This window comes from Acartia tonsa, chromosome 2, assembly GCF_053477335.1.
Source record: "Acartia tonsa isolate MP-2025a chromosome 2, ASM5347733v1, whole genome shotgun sequence".
Taxonomy (NCBI): domain Eukaryota; kingdom Metazoa; phylum Arthropoda; class Copepoda; order Calanoida; family Acartiidae; genus Acartia; species Acartia tonsa.
The window spans coordinates 35,578,114-35,589,962 of NC_137261.1; the positions used below are offsets into that span (position 1 = coordinate 35,578,114).

Below are 11,849 nucleotides of genomic sequence, written 5' to 3' on the forward strand. Positions count from 1 at the left end.
AAAATTTTATTTCTAATTTTCAGAGTATTTCTATTTTTGTCGCTGTAATAAAAATCTTAAACTGAAAGGAAATGATTCTCAACCACCCAATAAGCCTCGTGACAATATTCCATAACAGAGCAAAACAAAAACTTAAAAGAAAGAAACAGACAGATATGGCCCTATGGGAACAGTACCAACTATAAGCATTACGGAATCTTTACTTATAACTTTAGATACTTATCTCATATACCAGTCGAATATATTCTATTTTTCTCACATAAGTATTTAAAATAAAACAATTTATATCTCTAATATCAGCCAAGTAAATCCTCTTTTCTTGATACAAACAATGTATTTGACAAAATTTTGAGTAGAAGCAAAATATCAAGGATATTTTTTGAGAGGATAATTTAAATATATGATAGATGCTTAAAATGTATATGTAAAATTACTTTTAAAATATTAATAAACAAGGAGGCAACTTTCCCAAAAGGAATCTATAAAAAAAAATATTTAAGTATCTAATAAACAGATTTAAAAACAGTAAGGTATATTTATTCATTTTCCGTATTTACAACTATATATATATTTAAAGCAAACAAACATTTAAAATTAAACTACAATTATATTAATGATTGGTACATTTATTTATACTAAACTTCACTAGAAACAAGGTTTGTTAATCAAGCAAAAAAAACTTTTTTCATTATCTAAAAAGTTTGTTCATAACTGCGATATTTATAATAAAAAAATGTAAATTCTTTAAAAATTCACCATTTTCTAAATTACATTTCTTACATTTCTTCCAGAACATTGCTTTCTTCAATCTCATCCGTAGGTTCTTCTTTCACGTCTATTTCAAACATAATTATGATTTTAGTATTATGAAAGGGGGGGGGGGGTTTAATGCAACCATCTCGTAATCAGTGAGCAAATGGCACTTAGAATTCGAATTTCGATCTGAAATTTTGCATGAGTTATCCTTAATAGGTCTATTTTCCCTAAATCGAACAAAAAGTTGGAAAAGCAACGGCTGGCGGCTGGCAGCTCAGCCGTTTAGCCGTTTTTTGCCTATTTTTAGGGCAAATTCATCATTAATTACGTAGGAATCAACTTTTTAAAACATATTTCTGGTTTAATTCATGTTAAATGATAACAATAACCATTTTTTAAAATTTTTAGTACCAGCTGCTAAACAGCTAGAACTGGCTGAAAACGGCTGGGAGCCGCCAAGAGTATAAAGGGTAGATAGGGCTTGTGACATGTCTAGGGGTAGGTTTCTATGGGTGCTGAGCTCAAAAAGGCTACTAAAAATATTGACGGCCAATCCATATGGCAGCTGGGTAACAGCTGCGGCTCAGCTGCGAGCGGCCAAGAGTAGAATGAGTAGATAGGGCTTGTGATGTGTCTAGGGGTAGGTTTTTATAGGTGCTGAGCTCAAAAATGCTAACAAAAATAGTGGAGGCCCATCCACATGGCAGCTGTGAAATGGACGCAGCTCAGCTGGGTAACAGCCACAGCTCAGACGAGATAGGCCAAGAGTAGAATGAATACATGAGAAATGTGACGTGTCCAGGATTAGGTTTTTATGGGTGCTGAACTCAAAAATGCTTCTAAAAATTGTTTCGGCCAATCCCTTTGGCAGTTAAGTAATAACTGCTGCTCAGCTGCGAGCGGCTAAGAGTAGAATGATTAGATAGGGCTTGTGACGTGTCTAGAAGTAGGTTTTTATGGGTGCTGAGCTCAAAAATGGTACCAAAAATAGTGGCAGCTCATCCATATGGCAACTGGGTAACGGCCGAAGCTCAGCTGGTAGAGGCCAAGAGTAGAATGAGTACATAGGGCATGTGACATGTCTAGGGGTAGGTTTTCATGGGTGCTGAGCTCAAAAATGCTACCAAAAATAGTGGCGACCCATCCATATGGCAGCTGAGTAACAGCTGCAGCTCAGCTGCGAGTGGCCAAGAGTAGAATGAGTAGATAAGGCTTGTGATGTGTCTAGGGGTAGGTTTTCATGGGTGCTGTGCTCAAAAATGGTACCAAAAATAGTGGCGACCCATCCATGTGGCAGCTGGGTAACAGCTGCAGCTCAGCTGCGCGCCACCAAGAGTATAATGAGTAGATAGAGCTTGTGACGTGTCTCGGGGTAGGTTTTTATAGGTGTTGAGCTCCAATATGCTACTAAAAATGGTGGCGACCAATCCATATATGGCAGCTGAGTAACAGCTACAGCTCAGCTAGGAGCGGCCAAGAGTAGAATGAGTAGATAGGGCTTGTGATGTGTCTTAGGGTAGGTTTTTATGAGTGCTGAGCTTAAAATGCTACCAAAAATAGTGGTGACCTATCCATGTGGCAGCTGGGTAACGGTGGCAGCTCAGCTGGGAGCGGCCGAAAGTAGAATGAGTACATAGGGCTTGTGACGTTCCAGGGGTAGGTATTTATGAGTGCTGAGCTCAAAAATACTACCAATAATAGTGGTAACAGCTACAGCCCACAAGCCCTATCTACTCATTCTACTCTTAGCCTCCCCCAGCTGAGCTGCAGCCGTTACCCAGCTGCCATATGGATGGGTCGCCACTATTTTTGGGAGCATTTTTGAGCTCAGTACCCATAATAACTTACCCCAAGACACGTCACAAGCCCTATGTACTCATTTTACTCTTGGCCGCTCCCATCTGAGCTGCAGCTGTTGCTCAGATGCCATATAGATTGGCCGCCACTATTTTTGGTACCATTTTTGAGCTCAACACCCATTAAAACATACCCCTAGACACGTCATAAGCCCTATCTAATCATTCTACTCTTGGCCTCTCACAGCTGAGCTTCGGCCGTTACCCAGCTGCCATATGGATGGACCGCCACTATTTTTGGTAGCATTTTGGAGCTCAGCACCCATAAAAACCTACCCCTAGACACACCATAAGCCCAATCTACTCATTCTACTCTTGACCGCTCGCAGCTGAGCAGCAGCTGTTACCCAGCTGCCATATGTATTGGCCGCCACTATTTTTGGTACCATTTTTGAGCTCAGCACCCATAGAAACCTACCCCTAGACACGTCACAAGCCCTATCTACTCATTCTACTCTTGGCCGCTCGCAGCTGAGCAGCAGCTATTACTCAACTGCCACAAGGATTGGCCATCACTATTTTTGGTAGTATTTTTGAGCTCAGCACCCATAAAAACCTAACCCTGGACATGTCACATGCCCTATGTACTCATTCTTCTCTTGGCCTCTCCCAGCTGAGCTGCCGCCGTTACCCAGCTTCCACATGGATGGGCCGCCACTATTTTTGGTAGTATTTTTGAGCTCAGCATCCATAAAAACCTACCCCTAGACACATCACAAGCCCTATCTACTCATTCTACTCTTGGCCGCTCGCAGCTGAGCTGCAGCTGTTACCCAGCTGCCATATGGATTGGCCGTCACTATTTTTAGTAGTATTTTTGAGCTCAGCACCCATAAAAACCTACCCCTAGACATGTCACAAGCCCTATCTACTCTTCATACTCTTGGCCGCTCCCAGCCGTTTTCAGCCGGTTCTAGCCGTTTAGCAGCTGGTACTAGAAATTTAAAAAATGGTTATTGCCATCATTTAATATGAATTAAACCAAAACTATGTTTTAAAAAGTTGATTCCTACGTAAATAATGATGAATTTGTCCTAAAAATAGGCCAAAAACGGCTAAACGGCTGAGCTGCAGCCGCCAGCCGTTACTTTTCCAACTTTTTGTTCGATTTAGGGAAAATAGACCTACCAAGGATTACCCATGCAAAATTTCAGCTCGAAATTCGAATTCTAAGTGCCATTTGCTCACTGATTACGAGATGGTTGCATTAAAAACCCCCCCCTTAGTTCGCGGGGAAATACATTTTTCGCAGAGCTTTTGCCCTCCCTTCCTCAATACATAGCAAACCAAGCCGAGAACCTGCCCTTACCATTCTAAAACGTTACATATTTTGTATCTTATTAGTCACACTGGTATAAATACAGGTATACATAGGTAGAAGATGACCCCCCCCCCCCTAAATATGTTTTGGGTTCAAGATAATGGGGGTTTAATGCAACCATCTCGTATTCAATGATTAAATGGCACTTAGAATTCCAATTTCGATCTGAAATTTTGCATGAATAATCCTTGGTAGGTCTATTTTCCCTAAATCGAACAAAAAGTTGGAAAAGTAACGGCTAACGGCTGGCGGCTCAGCTGTTTTGCCATTTTTTGGCTCTCTTAAGAGCAAATTAGTCACGAAATCTATCTCCACATAATACTTTATGTCGCTCAAAAACCTAATCAAACAGTTCTAGCCGGTAGCTGTTGGTACTAGAAATCTAAAAAATGGTTATTGCTATCATTTAACATGAATTAAACCAAAAATATGTTTTAAAAAGTTGATCCACATGTAATTAATGATGAATTTGCCCTGAAAATAGGCAAAAAACGGCTGAGCCGCCAGCCGTTACTTTTCCAACTTTTTGTTCGATTTGGGGAAAATAGACCTACCAGGGAATACTCGTGAAAAATTTCAGATCTAACTCAAACTAACTCTTTGTAAGTCCCAACTGTGCATATCAATAAAATGTAGCGCAAATGACATAGCAGCAGTAAATAAAAGTTATATTGTCCTGGCGCAGTTTTGCAGAGATACGCTATTCAATTCATAATTAAAATAACGTTTTTTTCTTTACCTTGGCCACAATCAACAAAAATGGAGTTGATATCACTATTTCCCGCCAAATTTGAATCAGCTGTTTCCACCATTTTAGAATCATCATCGACAATTTCGAATGTCGGTTCCATGTTGGAATCTATTACGTATTCTTCTATGTTCTCACTGCTGTGTGGTTCTTCCTTAATCATATCACTCAGAATTAGACAATCATCATTAGTTGGCTGGACAAGTGTTATGGCTATGGAATGAGTTTTGATGTGTTGCTTGTATTGAGGTTTGCTTATAAAACCTTTGTTACAAACATCACATACATATAATTTCACCTTTTTGGGCTTATTAGTGTAAAATTCACTTGGCGGATCAGTGGTCTTTTTATTAGGTGTTTTATTTTCATGTGTTTTTCTGTGTTTTTTCAAGCCATACAAGTTATAGGCCACAAGGCCACATATATCACATGTGGTTTCGCCATTGTGCATCTTCATGTGAGCGTTCAGAAATGCTTGACCCACAAATTTTCTGTTGCATATTTGACAGAATACTGTCGCCACTCCGTCGAAATTATGTCGCCTGTTGAACGTTGTGTAATGTGTATATTTAATTTGTTTGGCAGTTGCCCTCAAAGTGCCCGTCAGGCAATAACTCCCCTCCCCCTGGGAGGGGGATATAGTTTTTTTTGTATGCCAAATCTCTGCAACGAAAATCTCTCCCCCGTATCTGGGTTCGAAAAGAAACTTTGAAAAAAAGAAAAAAACAATTTGAAATGCTGATTTTTACATTTGAACCACAAAAAACAAGGAGACGAATAAATGTATTTTTGATGCTAATTTAAGGTAAGGTTCGATTGAGTGAACATACAGACAGAAAGACATACATCCTGTTACTTTTATAAATATATTTTATGCATTTTTTTTTTGAGAACCATTAGATTAAAAAATAATACATAAGAGATTCTAATTGGTTAATCTCAATAAAATAATTTCAGCCTTCTGTTTTTCATACCTAACAGTACCTACTTGCTTTACAGAAATCCAAATCTACATAATATTACTGACAGTCTAAACTTTATGAACAATTGATGAAAGATTAAATATACACCCCTGGTTTTGTGCGATAGTAATTCATAATTTTCAAAGAACGCCAAGGAACACATATCACATGGGAAGGGCCGTTCGTTATTGTGACGCTTCATGTGGCGAGCAAAGTTCTCTTTGTGTTTAATTACACGTTGACATATATCACATTCAAATGATTGTGTCCCGTTTGGATCTGTTCTGACAGGAGTCTATAATAATAAAACATGACATTAATATAACAGTATTTATAGCTTTGATTTTGACTAATTTCCGCTGGGTTGGAACCGGTTCTAAGCCGCAATAGGGTATTTTACTCGGGGGTATGGACCTTTCCCATACAATAATATTTCAAAGCATAGTTTATAATAAATCTTACCTCCTTTATTTCTATTTTAGTTTTCTGTTGTGGAATTCCTCTCAGGCATGAAAGATTTTCTTTATGCTTCTTCAAGTTATTAGCAGAAAAGAACACTTTATTGCAGAGATCACAAGTGGTTTCACCAGTATGAGTCTTCATGTGCTCATTTAGTTTGCCTCTTCTTTTGAACTCTTTCTCACAAAGATCACATGGAAATTTTGGAACCAGACCTTCTATATTGTGTTGCCTGTTATTTATGCATATTTTTCTGTTTAATTTGGTAAGAAGATTGTTAGTAGTTAGTGCTTGGGTCTTATAGGTCCGAATTGCAAATGAGTCGAGTATATCCGGAGTTTCCCTTAAGATTACTCCTAAGCCTTTCTGCTATTTTTAAATTGTGGATTAATGTAGGACACCTGCCGCAACAAAGTATTTTTAGGTGAACGTCCATATAATAAAGTAACAGGATCTCTGTCTGTTTGTCTGTGTGTACGAAATATCTCGCTAACTGCTAAACTAAAATGCTTATCCTTTACAGTGTAGCTTCTCATAGGTCCTGGACAGATTTATGGCTATTTTGATAAAGGGTACCACCACCCAGGGGCGTCCAAGCTTTTTATTTTGGGGGGGGTAAAAATTTTTGATGGGGGGGGGTAATTCGTGTTTGGGGGGGTAAAATGGCGCGCGAAGCGCGCCGCAAATTTTTTTTACCCCCTCCAAAATTTTTACCCCGGGGGTAAAATTTGCTTGGGGGGGGGGGGGTAATTACCCCCCCTGAAATCTGTTGGCAGGGGTAAATTTAGTTTACCCCCCCCAAAATTTACCCCCGGGGTAAAATTTTTGGGGGGGGTAATTTAAATTTTATTAAATATATAGTATTAAAAATGCGCGCGAAGCGCGCCAAAATTTTTTTATATTAGAGATTTTTTATTTTGGGGGGGTTGGGGGTGCCTACGGCACTCCCAGGGTGGGGTAAAATGAAAAAAAATTGGGGGGTGCCTACGGCACCCCCAAAATCGTTTGGGGGGGGGGGGTAATCGCCCCATTACCCCACCCCTTGGACGCCTATGCCACCACCCTCCCAAGAGAAATCGAAAAAAAAATGACGTAAGTAACCCGATCTAGCGGCGAAAAATAAGATCTCAACATAGATTGAAAAGAAAACATTTACGTGCCCCTAGAGGAAAATAGGGGCGTAGGATTAGGACTTGAAACATTAGGCACTTAACTTAATGTGGGTTGTAACTCATCTACAGCATGACCCTCAAAAAAGTATTTTTAAGCATCTGCAGGACGACAAAAAATTTTTTTTTCGATTTTTTTGCTTTGGTCGGAAAAACGGTAAGTTGGACAAAAACTGGTAAGAGCTAGAGCTTAGACGTCTTCAGGGGACTTATTAAGAATCTAATAGGCTATCCATTTCCGTTTAAAACTTTAAAAAAGCTTGTATAGTTTTTTCTTAAATCGACTAAAAGTGAAGCGGGGCGAATTCGGTTTTTTCACTTTTTATACTAACTTTTTCAATTTTATATAAAAAAGTGAAATTTTCGAGAGAAAAAAGTCAAATTTCTCGTACTTAGAAAAAATTTATTTTTTTTTGTAGAAAAAATTGTCCGATCTTCATATTTTTTTTTGTGAATGCTCTTTATTACATTTAGCAACTTTAACCTTTAGGGCATGCTGTAATGAAATCAATATGTCATAGGTTTTTTGAAGCTGGAAAATCGACCACAGATTTTGCCAAACTTTTCTCTTTTTTTCAACTTGATTTTTTTTAGGAAATTTTGCTAATAGAACTAATTTTTTTTTGGCCAAATCTATTCAAAATTGCCTGAATTTTAAGGATCAGGCCTTTAAATTCATAAAAAGTTATTTTTTCTAGAAGTATTTTTATGTTTTTTATCAAAAAAAATTTCGAAAAAAAAGTCAAATTTCGCGTAGGGTAGTGCGGGGTAATTCCGGTCAATTTTTTGCTTCAACTTAAAAAAAAACATACTTCCCAAAAACTTTTTCCGGTTTTTAAGAGTGCAAATGAACGATATGGCAATAACGAAGAAGCCTGGCAACTAGAAGTCGGTCAAAAATCGGTTTAAAGGGTGGCGGTTGGCCTATACCGGAATAACCCCACCGGTGGGGCTATTTCGGTCAGTTGACTTTGGGGGGGTGGAACACCCCCTTAAAATATTTTTTTTTAACATTTTAAACTATGAGTAGAAAGCTGAGGTCATTAGCTTTCTAACAGTTTTAGTCGCATGCAGATCAGACAATTTTTTGACCACATTTTCCCCATTATAAAAAAGTCGGTAAAATCGCAAAAAAAACATAAATTTTTTTCATGCAAACTTTTAAAAAAAAATCATACTTTTTATTATATGATTAGGTTTTTTAAGCTTTATACATAAATTAGAGGCAATTTCTGATTCGCAGGTCTTGGAATTTCTTGAAAAAAGTGATTTTTTCCCAAAAAATTTTTAATTTTAAAAATCCTGCCAGTTTTGACAGCAGTTTTTGATACATTTTTTCTTGTCTCAAATTGGCTAGGATTGACCTACAAGGGTGGTTGAGGTGTCTAAAGATGCAAAATTACATGCCTGACAATTAACTCGAAATGATATGGGGTCTAACTCTAATATTTCAACACATTTTATGCAACAGGAATTTTGAAAATGCAAAATCTTGAATATGTACTCTAAATCTTGGAGATAGTTTTTGTTAGGACATGCAAAGAGCTTTCTATAGACACCTTAAACACCTTTCTAGCTTAATCCTAGCCGATTTGACATAAAAAATCCAAACCGCGCAAAAATCTCGAACACCCTCTTATACGAAAAAGATGCAAGGGTTTCATATGGAATTTTAAATCTTCTAGCAGTCTTTCTAATAGACATACCCCTTCTTACATGAGCCAATGCAGCTGATACATCTTCATGAAAATATTTAAGGCGTTCCTTTGGGTGATATACTCTTCCCATTACTATAAAAATGTGTCTGAAAAATTTTTAATGTCTTTACAAATTGAAAAGCTTAGGCAACAAAACATGACATAATACAAGCAATAAAATGACTAGTAATGTACATCACACAACAGGCAAGGCAATGATTAAAGCTTAGGTCATGCATTTAGGTTGTTTATGCTTCCAGATCACCTAAATAAAACATTAGGGTATTATACAGTTATAAATACAGTAATAAAAATAAGTAAAAAAAGTGACCGGAATAGACCATTTTTTTTAGACGAAAAAAAAATTATGAAAAAATCAAGTTAGAATAACGGCTCCAATTGCAAACGATAAATGAATGCCATATCTTTCATTTTACAAAAACCGGGGGTCGATAGGACTTACCATTTTTTCACAATTTTAGATTGAACATGGCCTATTTTGAAATTTTTTTTTGCAAATTTTTTGCAACTTTTTGAGGGCAAAAAAATCATAGAAGGAGTGATCTGACAAAAATTTGCTGAAGTAAGAAATGAAAGTATAGGCAATAAACTACAACTTTGCTTTTCTAAAGATCTCTCGCAAACGTTTAGAACACCGTTAAAAAACGGTTTTAAAAAAGTTGGTCGTTTGACCGGAATTGACCCGATGACAGCATTAACCCCGCACTACCCTACTTCGGAAAAATTATTTTTTTTTGGTAGAAAAAATTAACCTATCTTAATAAATTTTTTTGTGCATACTCTTTATTACATTTAGCAACTTTTACCTTTTGGGCATGCTGTAATAAAATCAATACGTCATCGATTTTTCGAAGCTTGAAAATGCCCTACCGACTTCGCCTCAAGGCGGGGCGAAGTCGGTGCCGTTTTAGAGATCAATTTTGACAAACTTCCCAAAGTCCTAGGTTTACGTCCTTTGAGGACCTGATCGACTTTTCCGAGATCTTTCTACTGGTCTTGGTCCCATTTAAAAAAAATAATTTTTACGATTTGCAGGTTCAAAAAACCGAAAAAAACACCGAGTTCGCCCCGCTTTACCCTAACGGATGAACAAATGTGATACTCCTTGAAAGTGTAACTTCTCATATGTCCTGGTAAGGTATGTAATTACAATTAGTTCAGAGGAATTTTTTTGATATTTAGTGAAATACTTGATTGAGTTTTTTTATTTTACTGAAGCTTCACAATGACGTCATAGATCCCGGGATAAATTGGTAAAATGGCGCGCGAAGCGCGCAGAAAATTTTTAAAAATAGTTTTTATGATATACAATAACATTAATGATTACTAATACTAACCATACATTACAGAAAAACGTACAATAACGTATACTGAAATGTTCATATTGTACACAAAGATCAATAACGAACAAAAACGTACCAAAAAACCTAAAAATGGTGTTCAATATGAACATATTGAACATAATGTACATAGTGGTCACCCTGGGGTTAATAAATAACCTAAAATTTGCAAATAATCAATTCATTCAGTAGTATTTTTTGCCATTAAAAATTTATAATTTTTGGTGGAATAAAAAAGAAATAATTAGTTAACTTGTTTTTCTTTGTGTCTCATTATTCAGTTGCCAGAAAAACATAATATAACCATCCAAAAAATAAGAGAAACAAAAAAAAATTCTTTTTCTCAGTCACTTTTTCAAAACTTTAGCTCTAAAAATCTCCGGTGTTAATGGAGGTAAAAAAAATATTTTTATATCTACTTATGTGGAATACTATGGAGAACAAGGACATATGCATTTTTTTATAATTCATTGAGAAATAAGGGCTGCAGATGCTTAAAAATACTTTTTTGAGGGTCATGCTGTATATACACTAAAGGCAGTAAACTAACAAAATATAAGTTTTATCACCTAGATGTACATTACTAAATTTCTATATTAAAATCTTTTTTTTTTAATTTCTGTCATATTTATTTACATAGGTAATTATCCTTGTTTATTGAAATATACATCCCTGCTTTTATGTTGTAACAGTTCACTATTGAAATTAAAAGTTTTGGGGCACAAATCACAAGCTTGGATTTTCTCCTAAATAAGATTTCAGTTTGAAACAATGATGACAACATTCATAAGTAGCAAAAACAACAGTGAGAAAAATCGTCTTGTCCTTTCACGTAAAGCTATTAATTCTATTAAAATTATTTGATACTATTTCTTACGAACAAATTTTATCTTAACACTAATACATTTGATAAAACACCACCTTTGGGGACTTCTGTATGTTGATTTGGATTTTCTAAAATCAACTTATGTTTGCCTGCCTCTAAGGTAGGCAATCAAAGGGTTGGTTGTTTGTTGGGTATTAATTAATCAACATAACACCCCTGGGAAACATGACAATGTTTATTTGTCTATTGAATGTCAGTTTTATGGACTAATTAGACATGAAGACAAGTGTTATAGGATAGATGCAATACTAAAAAATACTTACATCCTCTCCAACATTATTCAATTTTACCAGCTTATTCAGTTGTTGTCCACTTCTTTTAAAGCAGGAACCCCTTTCTTTATGCTTTCTCATAGTACTAACATTGTAGAACACTTTGTTGCACAAATCACAAGTTGTGTCGCCGTCATGCACTCTCTTGTGCTCATTCAGTTTGTTTCTTTGGTAAAATTCTTTGTCACATATGTCACATGGAAATGTTTCTAAGCCTCCAATATTGTGGACACTTTTGGAAAAATGTTTATTATCTTTTGAAATAAAATATAATGTATAAAATTAATCTTATAGATATTTAAAACATATACCTACCAATATTTTTTTATTATGACCAGTTATATTCGTTTTGACTTCCAAAA

The 11,849-nt window shown here is 36.3% G+C and overlaps 1 protein-coding gene across 1 annotated transcript; it reads right to left on the reverse strand.

Annotated features, from left to right (window-relative positions):
• Positions 1-515: 515 nt before the first annotated feature.
• Positions 516-11,726, reverse strand: LOC145311682 (zinc finger and BTB domain-containing protein 41-like). The gene is made up of 6 exons (XM_080150647.1): positions 11,479-11,726; positions 11,001-11,075; positions 6,106-6,333; positions 5,753-5,938; positions 4,673-5,222; positions 516-835 (listed from the first exon to the last, which is right to left on the reverse strand). Exons 1-6 carry the CDS (start codon positions 11,566-11,568, stop codon positions 777-779), a joined length of 1,188 nt encoding a protein of 395 aa, XP_080006773.1. The 5' UTR covers positions 11,569-11,726; the 3' UTR covers positions 516-776.
• Positions 11,727-11,849: the final 123 nt, after the last annotated feature.

Excerpts from the sequence above, each read along its gene's own strand:
- LOC145311682 (XM_080150647.1), bottom strand. The coding sequence starts at position 11,568 with ATGAGAAAGCATAAAGAAAGGGGTTCCTGCTTTAAAAGAAGTGGACAA. Across the intron at positions 11,076-11,478 it reads TGAATAATGTTGGAGAGGAT|GAGAAAATCCAAGCTTGTGA; the intron begins GTAAGTATTTTT and ends AATCTTATTTAG. Across the intron at positions 836-4,672 it reads TTTTGTTGATTGTGGCCAAG|ACGTGAAAGAAGAACCTACG; the intron begins GTAAAGAAAAAA and ends TGTTTGAAATAG.